The sequence below is a fragment of the Phaethon lepturus genome, unplaced genomic scaffold (assembly GCF_000687285.1).
Source record: "Phaethon lepturus isolate BGI_N335 unplaced genomic scaffold, ASM68728v1 scaffold49685, whole genome shotgun sequence".
In the NCBI taxonomy this organism is placed as follows: Eukaryota; Metazoa; Chordata; class Aves; order Phaethontiformes; family Phaethontidae; genus Phaethon; species Phaethon lepturus.
In genome coordinates this window covers 18,774-38,083 of record NW_010543609.1, presented here as the reverse complement: position 1 = coordinate 38,083, position 19,310 = coordinate 18,774, and the positions used below count along the sequence as shown (strand labels likewise).

At 38.3% G+C, this 19,310-nt stretch overlaps 1 protein-coding gene across 1 annotated transcript in view; it reads left to right on the top strand.

The window, feature by feature from the left end:
• The window catches only part of VMP1 (vacuole membrane protein 1), a gene marked incomplete at its 5' end in the record, with an annotated part of 34,987 nt that extends 16,681 nt beyond the window's left edge, over positions 1-18,306 (top strand). Inside the window, 4 exons of the mRNA XM_010288385.1 lie at positions 2,067-2,183; positions 4,642-4,703; positions 16,104-16,206; positions 17,497-18,306. Coding sequence (XP_010286687.1) covers positions 2,067-2,183; positions 4,642-4,703; positions 16,104-16,206; positions 17,497-17,640 — 426 coding nt within the window. The remainder of the gene's footprint in view (positions 1-2,066; positions 2,184-4,641; positions 4,704-16,103; positions 16,207-17,496) is intronic.
• Between the last annotated feature and the right edge of the window lie 1,004 nt (positions 18,307-19,310).

The following is a 19,310-nucleotide window of genomic DNA, read 5'->3' as shown; positions in this document are numbered from 1 at the left end:
TGCTGAGTAATACTTAAACATTTGCTTAACTTCTTACCTACTTGTTGCGCTGTTCTTCAATGCGCTCTGAGCTCCAGCTTCCTTGTGCTTATATAGGCTGCCCTGTGTTGGGGAGTGATGAGGAATTGTGAATCCACCACTGTACGCTTGAGGATTTGTAAATGTGTTTACAGAATAACTGCGGAGTAGCTGTAAAAAGGGTGAGGTTAAGTGTGGTAGAGGCATTGAAAAAGCATAGACGTTCGAAGCTGTACATTTTTGTTGCATCTCTAGGTGAGCAAGGCAGCCCCCCACGCGTGCTCCTTGCATTTGTGCGTTCCCCCACGAGCTTCAGGGCATTGTTTTAGGGTTTCTCTTGCTTGTTGCTGCTTCTCCGTATGCTAGAAGGGGTCTCCTTTACTTGCTCCCCTTATAATTGTCATCTTACTTTTGGATTTTAAACTGTATTTTAGTTGGAAATATTTCTTACGATGAGAGAACTTGCTTGTGAAGTGGTAATGACTGTATTAGCTGCAGGTTGTTGTCTGTCAAGCAGTGGCTTCTAAATGCGACATAAAACCACAATCAAATTGAATTTAAAACTTTGCAAGTTTATCCAGTGAAGTCAACTGAATGTAATGTTGTTTAGTGGCAATAAGAAAGCCATATTACTGTCTGGAGCTTAATTCCTACATAAAGGCAGCTCTGGGGAAGGAACAAAGCAAGAATTAGCCCTGGAAGATCCTTGCTGTGACTTGTGAGAATTTGCCCTCCTGTCTTTGTGGGCTTTTTTGGCAACTCTCAGTACTGCATGTGTGTGGGTTTTTTTCAAAAACAGAGAAAACCTTGCTGGCCTGCTAATTTACCCTCATGTGGACTTGTTGAGTAACTTTTTACTGTTACATGTTTACTGTATTGATGATATCCATAGTTACCCATACCTAAAGCGTGTTGCTCCCTCTACGGTGACAGTAATGCAGTAATTAAAATGTGCTGTGGACTTAAGAAAAACTCAAACCAACCAACAAAGAACATACTTGAGACCTCGAGCAGACTTGGCTCAGAAGAGCAAAATTATCTGGCTGTGGTATAAGTAAATAATTTACTAGCCTCCTATGCCTAAGACAGCTGTCACAGGTAAAGAATCATTTTAGTTGAAGTGGAGCATGTTTAGAGACCGTTTCGGGGCATGATTAGAGACCGTTTCAGATTTCTTCCTATGCAGGTGGTGGTGTGGGTGCTCATAAATTTGAATTGCTAGTCTATAACAGCGAAGTATAACCTTCATAAGCTTTCTCACAGATTTCAGATTTCCGTTCAGTCAGTTGCAAACTTACTATCTTTTATGGTCTTTAACAATCTACAGTATTTACTTGTTTGCGTAGCAAAACAACACAAATACTACAGGATATTAGCCCAGTAATACCCTGCTACTGTGAATTACACATACCCCACACATTCACTCAGACAGTCTGCCCTTGTACTGCCTGCTAAGTGCGAAAGGTTGGAATTTGGATACTTTCTTGGTTTAATTTAAAAAATATTTTACAGATAGTATCACAAGACCGAACATCAAGCCAACAGTTTAACAGTAAAAAAAGAAATCTTTTAATTTTAAATGAAATGCATGTGCTTAATAAAATCTAATCAGTGCTTTTAAACTGGATACATATGACTGTAAATGCCAGTTTTCAATGTACTTTCTCAGATGGAAGTCGCTGGGGATCATTTTGAACACTGGCTTCCACGAGCGATGTGCTTGTCAGTGAGAAAATTTGATAAATCACTCAAAATGGCTTTACTGTGGTTTCTGTGCATTTCACATGGAAAACTTTGTGTTAGCTTTTTTAAAATCCAGGGGTAAGGAGGGACCAGGAGAATGGAATTGTCTGGGACATTGTCTAGCTGAATCCCAGAGACTTATGTGGTGTGACAATAACATTTTTGTAAGTATTAAGACACGAGAGTTTTGGATCAAGTTGAATAAGGGGAAAATGTTGGTTTTTCAAAGTTTCAAAGTCTGTCGTGTTCCTGTTCAACTAAGTGCGTGCTGCAATTCATGAACTTCTTTCCCTTGCACTTCATAGATTCCAAACCCTCTGTTTGACCTGGCCGGGATAACATGTGGACACTTTCTGGTTCCCTTCTGGACCTTCTTTGGTGCAACCCTGATTGGGAAAGCAGTAATTAAAATGCATATCCAGGCAAGTAGATGTTACACCTCCCTTAGGGCTCTGGGGTGAAGACTTTTTTTTTTTTTTGTTCCAGACTGTTACACTGTGTTACGTGGTAATGAATTCTGGAGTCTCCCTTCCTGACCTGAAGTAATGGAAATTAATTTGGTGCAAAGGATTTACATTAAAGGATCTGCTAGGCTTCTTATGCTCAAAACTTGGGCAACTGAATAATTTATAGCTACAAACTAATGAGCTTGCTGCCTACACCACTCAGGAAATTGGTGGTTAGCCAAGTTATTTACCTACGGTTTTTACCAGACTGAAAAGACTTCGTACTCATAATGAACTTGCCGTTTTGGTAACAAACGCTCATTTCAAAGAGCACTGCAACCAGCCTTTACTGGTTAAGCTGCACTTTCAAATGCTCCCTTTTATCTCAGCTGAGTGTGTAGAGAAAACCCCTCTCCTTTCAGGCCCTGCAGAAAGCAGCCGGAGGGTATGTTTCTGGGCATATTGTCCGTAGCTTGCAAGTGTGGTTAGGAATTTTGGGTGTCCTCAGCCTGTATTATTTTGAAAGGGCCTGATTTCAGAGTCTGTCCAGTTTTTCTTGCTAACTCAGAGCCTTACCAAGTGTTCTGAATTTGGCAATCAGAGTCTCCAGTTGCCTTCAAAAATTTTGAGTCTCGCTTTTAAGATGCGTCACCATTTTGTCCAATGAAAGACGAAGTACTGGTTCCCTGGCGATTCTGTACTGGTGGCGGCGTGGTTAGTGCTATATCATGAACTACATCGCTCTATTTGTAATGATCGGAACCAGTGTTTTCAGCTGGGGCTTGGGTTGTTTTTTTTTTAAGCATCTCCATAGGACTGGTGCAGTGCCTGTAGCTGTGTTGCTTCGAAATCTTTGCTGTCACTACATTAAAATAGCAGAAGCTATTAGTAGTATAAAATTACTCGTCTTGCACCCTCATCAAGCTGCTTAAAAATCTTTCTTTTGCCCTGAACAGAAGATTTAAACCTTCAACCCTTTTTTTCTTCCCATCTTTTTGTAAATAGTTATTTTACTTTGCCCAGACCTTAAATGGAAAATAATAAATAGATCTGAAAATTCTTTAATTTACTGTGATAGAACAACTTTTTCTCCCCACTTATGTTTGTATTATCTGAATTTTTCTGCTTTTAAATCTCTGTACTGTTAGGATTTGTTCTGGCAGCATAGAAAAGTGAAATAGTATTTGCATAATATTCATTTTATTGTTTGTCTTGCTTAGCTAGCAGAATGTTTGCTGTGTAATTTATAGTGCTCGACACTCAGATCAAATCTAAGTGAAAAAATATTTCTCAGTGTCTTGTACAGTTGGTAAATCATCTTATTTTGTAATACGTTTAGCTATTAGAATTCCTTTTTCTGCGATGCTTGATTTCAAGCATACTCTTGTGCAATAGCCTTGATTTTCGTAGTGATCTTGCTGCAACGTGGAATTTAGGAAATGTAAGAGTCATGGAAAAGGCTTTTAATGAAATCTTTCTCTAGACAGGAAGCGAGTAACTCTGGTGCAGTGACCATCCTGGAGCCACTTTTAACTGGCCTCTTCCTGCAGACCACAAAATCATTTTATGTACTTCTAGTCACATCCCTTATTTCCAGACTAGTCAATGCAGTTCTCATTAGATCATGTTTAAATGGATTTAAGGACACTGTGGGAACTGTTTGTGTGTGTATACGCATCTACACACTGTCTTGCTCACTCTTTACAAATGAACAAGCTGTCAAATATGACAAAAGGGGAATTAGAAAAGGCTATTTTAACAAAATTTTAACTTGTGTTAGAAGAGAAGGGAGCGGTAAAATTACGGACATTTGGATTTTCTACGAAATAACTATGTGTTACAGAAGTTTCTCTTACTGAAATGACTGTGTTCCAAATATCCTGTTGCATTAGAGACCGTGACAATCTTAAGTTTTTTTGAACAGACAGGTACCCAATGGCTTTTACTTTGTTCTTCACTAAGTATTTTTTGTTATATTTCTGTCTGAAGTACATAAACTAGGGGACTAAAAGTTACATTATTTTTCGCTTCTGTGATCTTTAAGTATATGTGTTTGTGGAAGGGGATGTGAATTTTTCTGCACGGTGATGACTGTTTTTCCATTAAAACATTGTTGACGGAGTAAAGTGACCTTGAGCTTCTGGGAATTTAAGTTTGGGGAGGATGCGAATGGTTAGTAACACAGGCTACAAAAACATGGCAAGAAATGAAATCTATGAGGAAATAGAATAATAAAGTAAACAGCTTTTCTCTCTCCTGCCTCTTTTTGAGGAGAGTATCGCAAAATAAAGATCTTGAAAGAAAAGAGAAGGGAAAACTATGTGTGAGTGCTGGAGAAGCTGTCTGGTTGGAAAGGAACATAAATGGTCGTACCCCATTGTCATGCTTCCCTTTTGATCAAACGTTTCTCTAACTGATGTTTTCCTTCCTACAGAAACTTTTTGTTATTATAACATTCAGCAAACATATAGTGGAGCAGATGGTGTCCCTAATCGGGTGAGTAATTCTTTAACACAGTAATACCTTCACTCGTTAAGTGGAAAAATCCTGGAGGAGTCAAATTAGATGTGCTGAAAATTGTGCTTTGCTTCGAAGTGCAAGCTTTGGCCAACACATGATTTAGGTCTTATTTGCAACTTCAGTCCTCACTTCAAGGTCTTCAAGTACCTCAAGAAACGTGACAGCACGAAAGGTCAGATGGCCTGAGCATATAGTACCGATGGTTAACTGTCACCCAGAAATGTGACACAGCTCGTTATAATTATAGATTGCTTCACCTTTAGCTGCAAATAGACTAGTTTTTTGTGGACTTTCTTCAATGTTGTTGTGTGATCCTATGAGAAAAAATGAAAGAACTGTTGTGATTTATGCAGTTTCCCAAGATGACAACAAGCATCTTCCATAATTTGCACTACCTTATACATTTAAAATATTAAATGTCTCATAAAATGCCAGTGAGAAATTTGGTGTGTAGAGTTACATCTCCATTCTATTAAACTTGTTTTTTTCATAGGAGAAATGACCGTTTTCACGGGTAAACTGTTCCCATTTTGAGAAAGTTTTTTTTAGACTGAGTTCTTTAGTAATTGATTACTATTTTACTTTTTAAGTGAAAATCTCAGCTTAAAACAAGAAAACTAAGCAAAAACCCAGCTAATAATAGTTGGGGGGCAGCGAAAGACAGTTAAAGCAACATACTCAGATGTTGCCTCAGTGGGTTTGAATGAAGATTGGCCACTGATGATGAAGTGTTAGATTTTTGCTTCATAACTACCTGTTCAGTCATGAAATTTTGTGTAATTTTAAAATCCATTGTTGATGTTAACTTTTCCTGCCTTGTAATCCAGCACGTAAGATCGCAGCCGTCCCTCTCTAACCATGCAGAAGTTTCATAAACTGCTTGGATGCAAACAAAGTGTGCAACTTAATTTAAATGTAGGCAACTAGATCAAATCATATGGATTTCATCAAAAATTCATGCTTAATTGTTCAACGGAACAGTTGTGTTCTTGCGGGGGGAAAGCAGGTTTCAGTACTCTGAGCAGATTAATGTCAAGGGTACAGGTTTAAAGTTTTAAATGCGAGTCTCTTAACGTTTAAATAGAAAGCCTTATTGTTGTGGGTTTGGGCTTTTTTGGTGTTTGTTTGTTTTGTTGTTAGGGTTTTTTTTTAAGCTAAATACCTGATATGGATCCATAAAATAAGTTCTAAGGTGTTTCTACTTTTCCAAGGTCTTTCACTTGTTATATGGGGCAAACTGAGTGACACTTTGCTATCCAAACTGTAGTAACTATTTTCACATAAAATCCAAAAAGCCACACTCCTCATGAACAGTTTCAGGGGAGGAACGTCTGGAAATAATTAATTTTAAAATATGTACACTTGAAGCAGTAATGCTATACAAAGAAAAAGGAGTGTCAGAAGAAACATTCTAGGGCATTTCACTAATGAAACAAATCCTGACTTTATTACTTGCTGATCTTCTGATTGGATGTCTGGTTTGTAACAAATGTCAAAATTATTTTTTTGCTTTGAATTTTAAAAAAAAGAGAGAGAAATGTGGCTACTTTTAAACCATCATTAGTTTAGCTGTTCTTAGTATCAACCACACCAGACAATTTACTGCTAACTTTTGATCAGCACTGCTACTAGGTCAGCTGTATTTCCAAAGGTTCGCTCTCCTGCAAATCTTTGAGCCAAAACTCTTAGTTTTTTCCTACTTCGTCTGTCTTGGAGATAATTTTGCATCAAATTACTTCGAATGCATTCACAAGACCTCTGCTGGATTCAGATTTTATTAGATGGTTGATGTCAGTGTTAAAAAATGTTCTCGGGAGACAGTAAGATTTTTGGAATGTCCCGGTATCCTTGACTTTTCTCAAGCTGTCTGCTAGCATTACCTCATCAATTTCTTTTAGACTGGAGTATAAAACATGTTAAACAATATCTTGCATTAAATCCCTTATTATTAAATGAAAATATAGGTCTATTTAATGGTCGGTAACTATTTTAATCAAATTCTATCCGACACAATGACTTAAGACTTTTTTTGTCTGGGTTATTGCTCTTACACAATAGGAAATGTCTAAGCACAATACTTTAAAATAATGAACATATTAATGTACAGGATAACTAAAATCTAGACAGAAGATTAACCTAAGAGATAAAGCCTGAGAATATTTGATTTTATGAGCCAGAGAGAATTTCTTGATAACTACATGAGTCCTAGTCAAAAAGCAAAAGTGATTCACCTGCAGACCTTGCCCATAGCTCAGTAGTTGTTTACTTCTGTTCCTCGATGCTGCTGGCATCGCACACTGAGCCTGCTGTTTTAATATAATTTAGGGTAATTTGATTTTACAATTTTGTCTAGGTCGCCATTACAAAAGGATCATAAAGTTCTCCTTATATTAATTGAATAAAGAAAGAAAAGGATAATGTGGCAGGAGATTAAGCAGCTGTTTACAAAAAATTTTGAAAATACCGGTGGTAGCTAGTGTACGAAGAAAGGTGAGGAGGATGGGTGCTGGCAGCAGCTGTGCTGCAGCAAGCCATGTCAGAAGAAACAAGGAGACATGGATGGATTTGAGAAGCTGGAGTTAGCAAGAGTCTTGAAATCAAAGCTGGAGAGGATTACAAAGATACTGGTAGCTCACATAATTATCAACCTGTTCTACCAGTTAATAGTTTAAAGTTGTATTATCGCTGCCTAAAATGCTAGAAGAGGATAATGTTTTCTCTCAGGTTGTATTACGTTCATAAACTTTTGTGAGGAAAGATGGTGTGCAAGGGTTTTGTCCTGTCGCTTAAAGAACAGTTTAACTTACTGATCGTGCTTTAATGCTGGTTTTAGGCCAAACCGAGCCCATTTAAGATGTTTAATTATCATGCGTGTTGTGGCTTTTCTTTTGGCTCTTAAATCTTTCCGTTTAATTTCTTTTACCTACAGCTGCAGGATTGTTTATGAAGTCACACTAAGCGTATTGCTTTTAGGCATGATCATATTTTCTTTGAAGTGGCCGTTTCAAACGTGGATTAAGAATTCCCAGAAAACAACTAAAGAAATAGTTCTCAAAGCACACCCCATCCACAAACCTGTCTGCCATCAAAATGTTCAGGAAGAAAAAAAAAAAGTAATTTTTTTCAATTCAGCATGCTCTGTTCACGTTTTGTGAAAATGAGCTAATAACTTTAGAACTTCAATAGATGTAAAAAATTCATAAACGTGGCATCTGAACTTCAGTGGCAAGTAGTAGGGCTGCCGTACCCCTTTTGGACAAATCCCACCCTTGGGGCAGAGAGATTCCCTCTGACCATTGTAAAGTTAATGATAAACTCACAGAGGCGGTGAGGCTTACTCAAAGGGGAGGCATGAACGCTGAGAAGTGCTCCTGTGATACACCAGGTACGCCATCTTAGCAAAATGAGCGAACTACTGCCTGCAGCAAGTGATGCCTTGCTAATTTTAAGAGAAATAGAAAATAATAATTAATGAACTGAGTCAATAAACTAATTTGAAGTTTAAATAGAGCCAAATGCATGGAAAAAAAACTGCACAGTTCTGCGGATTTTTAAAAGTTAATTTTTTAGTGCTATATTCTGCGGGTGAGACGTGTTAACAGTGTGAAGTGTAATTCAACAAAGTCAGAGCTGAAAATCTACCCAAAAATATCAGCGCTTCTGAAGGGCTTCTTAACCTGGTGGTTTCTGTGGAACAAATTTTTATGCTTTCCAGCTATGTAGGCCAGTTTGAATGACTGCATGACTTAAAGGAAAAACAGTTTTTTGGTAACAGGTACTTGAACCGTTGCCTTGACAAACCAGTTCGCTGCTATTTATTGTGCCATAATTCTTTGCTTCACACCTTAATCTCAGGTGATTCTTGCAAGGAGTGTGATGTTCCTTTCACGAAAAATGTACAGATGAAGTCATGGTGACTGAGGTAACTGGAAACTGTGCTTAAAGATGGTATATTTTTTTCAAAAATAATTTACAAGATAGGTTTATGTTATTTCTTTAGAATGTAAGTCAACAAGCTGCAGTGATAGAAAGGGCTGCACCAGAAATCAGTTGTCCTTGGGTGGGAAGAGCCTTTTTTTTTTTTTTTTCGATTCACATTGTACCATGTGATTGCCTGGGGGTTTTTTGAGCCTTCAGCAGGGTATGACTGCACGGCGCGGCTTCTGCCAGCTCATCTCCACTGCTTCATCTTGCTCTGCTCTGGGCAGACCAGCACCAAGGGAGCCAGACTCAACCTGCCAACCACACCTTCTGACTTTGTGGACTTTTGTTTTGTGTGTATGCGAGAAAGTCCATGTCCTGTTGAACTGGCATCTTCATTAAAGGATATTTTGAGAAATAGGTTCAAATCAATATTGAAAATAAAACCTGGGTAGTAGAATTCAACCGAAAATAACCTGAACTGGCTGAGAACATGGATAACTGAGCAGTGACTTCAAAATCTCCCAAGAGAAATGCTTCTGGAAGGCTACACCAATACACCTGACATTTCTTGGTACAATAAATCGATGGTTGTCCTCCCACAAGTATATGGGAAACCTGTGGGACTGCGCCCTCATAATACGCCCTGTACACAATAGATCAGCTCTGCACAGAAAAGGCTTTAACGTCTTCAAAGGGACACAGATGTGGATGAAATCTGAGTAGCTTTAGTGTTGAAAACCTTCCAGTGGATCACAACAGAATTATAAAAGTTTATTTGCAAAAGGCTTGTAGGATTTAACTCCGAACAAGGAAGCTTTTTTAATTAATCATGTACAGAAATAGTGCTGTATCTTTAAAATACAAGTAGAAGTTCCCTTACAAAGAGCAATACTGAGCAGAGTTAAGAACCAGCAGTACAGAGATGTTGCAATTCCTGTTTTTGAAAGCATTGATTTTAACATAACAGAATGTCCCAAGAAAAAAAAATGTTTTGCAGACAGCTTGGTTAACATGGGCATTGGAGCACAGCTCCAGGTATAAATGACGTCAAACGTGTAACAGTTTTAGCTTAGTAATCTTCAAATAAGATATTTTCTTTCTTCATCTTGTAAAGCAAGCGAATCTGCCAAGTAGCCTTTTAACCCCCAAAATGTTTCTGTTGATCCCGACCATAAACCAGATTTATTTTCTGCAATTTTAGAACATGGAACGCAGATAACGTCTAAGTTCCACCGCGTGTTCTGAGGCCAAAGTGGCGGTGATAGAAGCTGAAGGCTGTGGTTACTCCCTCGGCGATTTGGGAGCCCAGGTCTGGCTGCGAAGGCTCCCTCGGAGCCAGGGTCCAGGTTTGCTGCAGCATCGTCCGTCAGGGCTGAGTCAGGCGGGGAGCCTGCGCTGCGCTGAGTCACCGCCGGGGTCCCGGTACTGGCGCAGCCTCAGGGAAACGGATGGTTTAAATACTGTGAGAATCTTTATCAGCACAGGAAATGACAGCTCATTAAAATACTAACCGTTAAGCCTGTTTAGATCACTGTCTGGAAAAAAATTAACCATTGAAAGTTCAGGTAACTTGCAGGAAGAAAGGTGCTCTGTTTAGACAGTGAAGACGGTACGCAATTAATCGGCTTTGCTAATCGTCCAGCGGCATAAAAATATTTCCCTTGGAATCTGTTTTTCAAGAGTTTATAAAGTGCCTAGCTTTCAAAGAAGTGGATACCACGCTGGAGCAGAACTTCCAGTTTCTTTTGAGGGAGGGGTGGCTAAAATAACCAAATATGGTGCCTCTGACTAAGTGCCTTACTGCTTTGGAGCTGCAGGATGGATTTTTCTCGTGTTCTTGCAGGGGAATTGAGAAATGTGAGTCTAATACAGAGAAACTCTGTGTGGGAGGGATGGGTGCTGGGTGTGAGGATTTAATGATGTTTTGCATAATTGTTTGGAAGGTGAAAGCCTTTGCTTTGGCCTTCTGGCCTAGCTCTCAATAGCCAGTCTGATTTAAATAAATTACTTTAAAAAGAGTTGGAGGTATTGGGAGGGAAGACTCCATCCCAGCACGCTCCCTCCTTCCTTCGTCACATTCTTCAGTGCCACTTAACTCCCTTTTTTGTAGCAGGAGCTAATCTCTGGCCTTGGGCCACGCTGGCTGCGGGAGGGCAGGCTGAGACACCGAATGTGTGCAGGGTTTGTGCCGACAAAAGGCACCCGGATATTTTCCTCTTAGGCTGGATTTCTGGTGTTTCAAAATTTCTTTCGCTGTTGTCTTCATTTTGAATTGTAGTGCTGGCATTTCCTAAAAGGATGTTTTTCTATAGCTGGGCTAGCCCAACTAGCTGAATCTGAGCAAAATGTATACGACGCTGTCTGTCCCCAGTCCGAGAGGGTCGGGGCAAGGACAAAGTGTGCGTGCCAGAGAGTCTGACCAAATCAGTCCCCCTGTTAGCAGTTAAACGGTTTTTCCAAATTAACAGCTGTGGATATTGGAGAGATCATCCATAAAACGGGGTTGTGACTCAATATTGCATCACCTTTCCAAGCAGGGCTTCGGTGCGTTTCGGCCTGGGAGCCTGGCGGCGTGTTTGTATTCGATGGCTGTGGTTCTCCTTTCCCTTCAGCTGATTATTTCCAGGATAAAACGGACTTCCATGCTTTTAAACTTGCAGTGCTTAACGTGTCTCGAGCATCACAGCTGAGGTGCTGATGCCAGTTGTTCATACGAGCTGCTGAATAGGGTGTAACAGTCAGAACGGAATGCCACTGAAGTCCTTATTTACATTTTGAATTTCCATCGGAATAAATGGAGTTTAAGAACTGCTTAGAGTTAATCAGCTGCTTAATCCTCACTTGCTGTTAGAAGCCTCTTACAAATGAGAAAGTTCCATTAGCAGTAAAACCCCACTGTATTAATGTTCCTAAAAGGTGGGTCTGAAATGGCAGCTTCGGTGTTTCTTGAAAATACTGGCTAATTCTGACATTTCTCTCCGGAAAAGTAGGTGAATCTGCACATGTGCGGAGGTTTTTGTAAGATGGGAACTTTATATCCTGAATCGTGGACTGACAGATTTTTTTTTTTTTTTTTTGGTGAAATGTTAGCGCAATGATACTAAAATGCAGCATTTGATAGAGAGCTGTACTTCAGCATTTAGCACAGCTTGTAATTATCTGAGTGCTCACAAACTCTAAAAGCAGTAACTCAAGAGTAACCTATACTCCTAACGATCTCGTAAGATGAAAAGTACACCTTTCAAAAGTGCAAATATAATTATTAAATTGTTTTCAAGAAGTATTTTTAATACTAGTAAACATGCATTTGGCTGAAGTACTGAGTAACTCTCTACTTTTTGCTAAGCTGCCATACAGAAAATACTTCTTTTTTTTCTCTCCTCTTGGTGTGGTGCTTCATCCACATCCATTTGAGAAAACTCCTACCTGTAGTTCCAAAGATTCTGTTAAAAATACAGGTTTCCCAAAATATGCATTTGAGGTTGAAATATTGAGAGTCGTTCTTTGAAAAACAAGTTAATAATTTGTACAGTGTATTTTAATAACCGGGATTTTGCTGTAACTGGAATAGAAGTTTTAGGACTCAGACTGTCAGAATCTGTACATAGTTGGTGTAATTTTTCAACTAATCCTGGAACAACTTTGCTGAATCTCTGTTGTGTGGTGCTTCAAACAGATGTGAAGGTTTGTTTTATTTGTTGGGAAAAAAGATATCTAATTTTTCATTTGGATAGAAATCGTGGCTCTTAATTTAAAAAAAAAAAAAAAGTCTCTGTTTAATTACAAATACCAGGTAATACTTCTGAAACAGGCTTCCAACAGTGTTTTGTTCAGTGAAGCAAAATTCTTAATGGGTGTTTATGTTGTTGTATTAAAATGCAAATAATGTTTTTTACTGAAACGTTATGATTTTAATGAATTTAGGCTATACCAAAGGCTGGTGCAATTTTTTTGGAAGTCTGTTGTCACTTTCAATTCCTTGTGAAACATTCCATTTTAGCAGATAGTCAGAATGAATTGAAACAAAAATGGGTGTTTTAATGTTAACTGGTTTCTAAAGTTTCTTCTGTAAAAATTTCTTCAAAGTAGTTTGTTCTCAAAAAAAAATCCAAAGCTTTTTTTTTCCTGAATCTTATGGTAAAACTGTAGCTAGTCTTTGTTTTTCAAGTGAATTTTGTTGAAAAGGCAGAATACACAAGAACAGCACCTTTATTCCTTGTGCACCCTTGTTTCTGATTAACTATAAAACTCATTAATAACAACGATAGCAACTAGTGAAATACATTTCATTGCTTATTTTGACAGACAGCTTCTAGTGAATAACTTTTTTTTTCTTTTTGTCTTTTTTTTTTTAAATGAAGTCCTGAAGCAGCTCACCAAGACTAACCTTTTAAGCCTTTAAGAAGGGACAGCAGGTTCTGTGTTTGGGGGTTTTTTGGTGTGTTTTGTTTTGGCAGAGAGAGACTACAAAGTGTGGACGGGCTAAGTTCTGTTGTGCACTAAGGTCCTTTTATTTTCTTGTCCGATCATATTCTTTATTTGAAAGACAATAGGCTTGATTCTCAAAGGAAAATGCAAGGAGTTGGTTTTAGATTATTCTACAGACAGGGTTATCTTCCAGCTTCTTCCCTCATCAAGTCGGATGCGTAAATACGCCTGCGGTTTGCATCTAGAGTCCTGAAACTGCAGCAGTCTCTTGAAGGGGTATCTTAAAGTCACTGCTAAGTGGCGCAGAATTATGATGCAAATCTGTTCCTTTTGCGTGTGTACCTGCTGCTGGCGTGAGTGTAATCCTTGAAAATTTATACTGAAGTCTTCCCCCTCCTCCTTTGGTAAGAACAGAGTTAGTGAGTTGAACTTCACTAAGTTTGGGGGGGAACCACTCATTTGTTTGTAATTAAATAAAATGAAAACTGATTTTTAAAGACTTTTAGATCTAACATGATGTCTACGCTTTAGATATTGGGTGACATACATGTTAGCTGGTTGATTAAATGATTGAATTTTGTCAGAAGAGTACAAGTAACTGATACCATCCCACTGAAATGGGATTTCAAGAATTTTATTCCTAGTACTGTGGACTCATGATTTTCTACATGTTACTCTGCTTCATTTTACTCCTTATTTAAATTTATGCACCCTTTTTTCAGTATTAAAGTCTCTCTGCAAATGTGCAAAATATTGCAGTTTTAGAAACCAAGGTCCTTGCATTCAGGATCTTACAATGCTTCAAAATAGCTTTAATAAAATGAATATTGTGCACTTAATTCTTAGTCATGCTCACAAAAAAAAAAAGCTGAGTACTTTAGTGAAAAAAATTTTGAAATACAGTGTTGATGCACCAGGGTCTCTTCAAGCCGCCTGAACTTGGTTTTCATGTCTTTGTTCTGTTGTTTAATGCTAATTGGGCACTGATTTAGTTCAGTTTTCAGAAAAAAAATGGAGGCATTTGAACAACCATTCTGTTAATCATTCACTTCTCATCATTTAAATATTCCTCATTTCATAATCATGCAGAAGTTTAAAAGTAAACTATTACCTTTCAGTAGCTTTTCCGGGCTTCCAAGTGTCATTTGAAAAAGAAAAGAAACCTCAAAATGTAACTAATTTTTAAAACTGTGACTCGTACTGATCATTGAGGCATTAGGAGAACTTTTACCACGAATAAGTCAGCTTTGTAAGGGACGCTTCTGAAAAACTGGAAATCGTTTGTAAAAGTTGACATGCTCTTGTGTAAAATGTGTCATAGACATGCTTAGTCTCTGCTTTTTTTTTTCTGAAATTTTGCCCATCCAGGCACAGAATTTACTCACCCATTTGTTTCATTGTGATAGTGAATCATGAGGGAAGCAATCTTTTTCTTGTAAATATGTTTTTAAAAAAAATTATTTGCCCCCAGCTATTGAAGGAAATAGGGCTAGTGGAGGAGAGTGAGCTACTTTGGTCTGTGCATTTTCATAAATTCTGAAGGTTTTTTTTATGTTCTGTTATTTTTTTAATTGGGCTTTATCCTGAAAAACAGAATATTGTGTCAAATCGGGACGAAAATCATTTTAGAGCTCTAGCCCCCCTGTAGCAATTGCAGTCCTTCAGGGAGGAGATGAGCAGTTTGTGAAACTGGCCACGTGTATCTTGGTGTCTGAAGCGTGTTTTACTAAATCCTCCCTGAAGTGGTGATGCAAAGAATCAAAACTCTAGTTCTAAAATTTAGGTGACTTTTTTAAATGTAGACCATATTAATTTCGTTCAAAAAAAAAAAAAAAAACAGAAATTTAAAATCTCCATTCTCTTTGACATTAAAATGGTGTTTGTCCGTAATGGGAACTCTCCCGTGGCTGGAGTTAGGAGTTGGTGTATGTAGGTGGATCAAACCTTGGGAGCCTTCAGACCGCGTGTGTTCTCACCACACCAGCTCAGCTAGCGATGTTGCTAGTGGTAATTTCTTCGGTATAATATTTAAGTTGTTTTTTTAAAGTGTCATGACAATTATTAAAGCTCCTTAGACCTCCTGCTAAATAGCATGCTGTACAGATTGAAAGAAAAGTTATCTAGGTTGTTTTTGATTAAAGCCTGGACGGGCTGTGGCATTTGCAGAATGGAAGTTGGAGGCTGCTGCGAGTCTGTCCGGCGTTAGCACCTTCACGCCACAGAGGTGGGAGAGGGTTCTTAGTTCCAAAAACGTACCCATGATCTTCAGAACGTTAATGTTAGAACAGGGTGTTCAGTAACGTATTGTAGCTTTTGTGCAAGTCATCTGCCATAAGCCATGGCATGATTCAGAACAGGGTTCATAGTTCCTTCTTTGTTCCTTTGTTAATCACTGACTTGTGGGAGGCGCCTGCAGAATTTGCTAATGCATTCTTTTTGGGTAAGGATGACGCACAGATTGTCCTAATAAGGACTTAGTTTGAGAAAGGGGCCGTCTTCTTTGAGAAGATAGGGGCAAGTCATAGGGCGAGCAGTTTCTTTTTTAACTGGGGGATGACACAAGCACAAGTCATTTCCTTATTAATCGGTTCAAACCAGTTCTTACAGGAACTGCTGGTGATAAATGTGGGACTTCTGAGAAGTCATTCATTTTATTCTCAGCACTGCACCAGTGCACAGCCTCAGCTGGCTTCTCCCTGGCTTTAAGGAAATGCTCTAGCTCACAGCTTCTTTCTGTTACCGGCAGTGTGTTGTCACTGGTTTGCTCTGAAATATTTTTTTTTTTAAAGCACTTTTTGAGGATCTGAGGAAATACGTCCCTTTCAGAAGTATCAGATAAAAAGATGAAATACACTTTATTTCGTGGTTATCTGTTTTCTCAAGTAGCAATGCCCTTCTGAGCTGTAGCTCAGTCTGAACTTTGTTCTGTTTGGGTCAAAGTGGTAAGTTTAAAAAAAAAAATGTTTTTTGTTTTTTTTTTCCTCCCCTATTTTGTCTTGTTCTCTGGGATGAACTTTGCATCAGTGCTATTCCAAGTATAGGTCCTTCTCTTCAGAAGCCATTTCAAGAATATTTGGAAGCTCAGAGGATAAAACTTCACCACAAATCTGACAGTGGCGTGCCACAGGTAAGAACCTCTCTGCCTCCCTCCCCAATTAATTTTTCCCTTCTCTAGCTGTCTCTTGACTTGCCAGGTTTACCGATGTAACTCTTGATTCTGTTTCACAAAGGTTTGCAGTGGCCCAGGGAATAGATAAAAAATCTCATTTCAAAAGCAACCTGGGAATTAAAAATAATACTGTACTGGTATGCAACTGGGCTTAAACCTCTTGGAGAATAAAGAAAACAATAAAGCAAGACCAATCGCCTGTCTTGCCTCTGTATTAGCTGCCTATTGTGAAAGATAAATTTAAGCAGAAAAAAGTTGCATTTACATGTGAAATGGTAACAAACTGTGTGCAGCATCAATACTTCAGAAGCCAGCAGGATCTGTGGCTTAATGGCCAAAGAGAGAAACAAAATCTCCAAGCCTTTAGTGTTCAAAAGGAAAAGAAAAATACAGTGTTTAGAGCCGGTACAAAGGGGCAGAAGTGTCCTTTCATACAAAAAAAGTATTTTAAAAAACACACTGAATTTTCAGTGGGGACAGAGCAACTTTGACATGAAATTGCGTAGGATACTAAGGCATTTTTAGATAAAGTGCATTAATCTAACTCACATTTTGCATGTAATACTTGTAGCTCTTATATATGTTTCTTTACCCATTTCTTACTACAAAAGAGACTAAATTAGGGAGGATTAAGCTGGAATAACAAAATATGCAGATTCCTTTTATGCACATTGAAGTAATTTTTGTGCAGTGCATTGCTGCCCTCCTTTGACAAAAAAATACAAGTTAAGAGTAGCCGTGGAAAACGCCCAAAGTGGGACTGCCGAGGTCATCGCATTAACTTCTGGTGCCACCAGAAGAATCGGATACTAATTGGAAGATAACACAGTAGATACAGTTTAGGAAAAAACCATCGTTAACCAACGACCTTATTGTTTTCTTTGCAATGAACGTGACAGGGAATGACAGTCAGGGTTGCTAATTCTGAACCCCGTGAATTGTTAGCAAAGACAAAACAATGCTAGGAATAATAAATCACTAGCACACTAGTAATGATCAAGGATTCATCATCTGCCCTGCGGTGTATTTGGCAAGCCCTCCTGCATTGTCTTCCAAGGGACTAAAGTCAGCTTTACAGAGGGACCTGCAGGAATCCTGTCAGCTTGCACTTGGTTCCTGTTTTTAATTTGATAAATTACATAATAAAAAAATGGTTAGGCTTTTCCCTTTCACCCAGAAAATGGAGAATTCTCCATTGTGCTGTCCGCTAACCTTCATTTTCCTCCTCCTTCTGTTTTGTCTCTTCAGGGAGAAAACTGGCTATCCTGGATGTTTGAAAAATTGGTGATTGTCATGGTTTGTTATTTTATCTTATCTATCATCAACTCCATGGCCCAAAGCTATGCCAAACGACTGCAACAGAAGATGTACTCTGAAGAAAAAACTAAATGAGCTTGGGAAAAAAAAAAACTTGGAAAATGGGTTTTAGCAGACACGAAAAATGACACACCTTTCCATATGTTGAAAAATCAGCATTATTCAAAAATGGGGGAAAACTTTTTAACATCAATTTTCAACTATAACAAGTTTTTATTTAATTTTGAAAGTAATTTGGATATTAGAGCAGACGTTTCATTGACAAACTTATAAATGTTAAGGTAAAGTATAAATGCTTTACAAGTCTGGGTTGTATTATACAGGATGGGCAATGTGATGTTAAATGGCGTTTAACACAAATGTTGTCCATCCAAATTACTTCCAAAACTGATGATTTAATACTCTCCATTTCCTGATTTAACTTCAGACTGATCTGAGGGTAACTCATTATTTTGAAGGGTGGCTTTTGCTTTTTCCATAACTTTCAAGACCGTCAAAATGTATATAAATGAATACAGACTGGATACAAACTGTTGCATGTCCCTCATGGTAAAGCTAGTCCATCTGAATTCTCCAGTGTCCCATTGCATTGCTCGTGCTCTCGGTTGGAAAAGCCACCCTCTTAAACGTCACGATGTTAGCAGAGATGATTGATGTCAAAATGCTGAAGCTGAGATTTTTTTATTCTGTATATTTAGAATGAAGTTAAGATAAAACTTTATAAAGTCATCTTTGATCATTCCAGAATTTCTTGTGTCAGTCTTTTTAAGCTGTTTCTTTTCCTCTCCACTTTCATATGCTCAGTTTCTTTATTAAGCCTTAATCCCATGAATTGCATGCTTTACTCATCCTTCCTGCACAAATGGTGATGAAGCCTTTTGTTGTTGTTGTTTTGTTTTTTTCTTAAGAACTTGTTACTTAGCAGAAGGAAGGTGAAAGGATATCACTTGCCTGAAGTATGGCTCACTGGTTAAAATAGGCAAGTTAAATAGAAATAGCCAGCAATACTTGTTACCATAAATTCTTCTCAGATGTTTGCCACTGATCACAGCACTGTGGGCAGTGAAGGGGAAGAGAGGGGGGAAGAGCAAAGATTCCAGCTGAAAACAGATTTAATGTCAAACCCAGCAATGACACAGAGAACCTTAGAGAATCCTAACTTAGGCTTTTAAAGTCAGATATTTTTAAAGCATTGTTATGAATCCGTGTGTCTTCCGGTTCTAATGTACCTGAATGTAACTAACATTAAAATGGATCTTTTCCCTCTTTAGTAAGTAGATACCCATTCCACTGCTGCTGTATGATATGTATAATATGTATGTATTATTAGAGTATGGCTACTCTAATAATTTTTGAACTATTGTTTTTTATTTTTATCCTAGGGGTAAGCAACAAGAATTCATTTGGCTTTCAATTAGTGTTATCAAAAGGTGACATATGAGCACAAAGTAGGTTAGATCTTGCTCTTGCTTAGGTTAGATTTATCCCTGCATTAGGTTAGGGCAAGGTGTGAGAATATGTATTTTGTTCAATCCCGCCTGAATGTCTTCTTGTGTTGCCAATCGTCGTGACATCTCCATGGCTGTACCATCCTGTCGGATAGCTTATCAGACTGATGTTGACTGTTGGATCTCATGGCAACAACAGTCGGTAGGCTGTCTGACATTTTGGTATCTTTCATCTGACCGTTTGCTCATCCATCTCCCAACTGTTTTCATTGAACATCAATAGCATATAAATGTTCT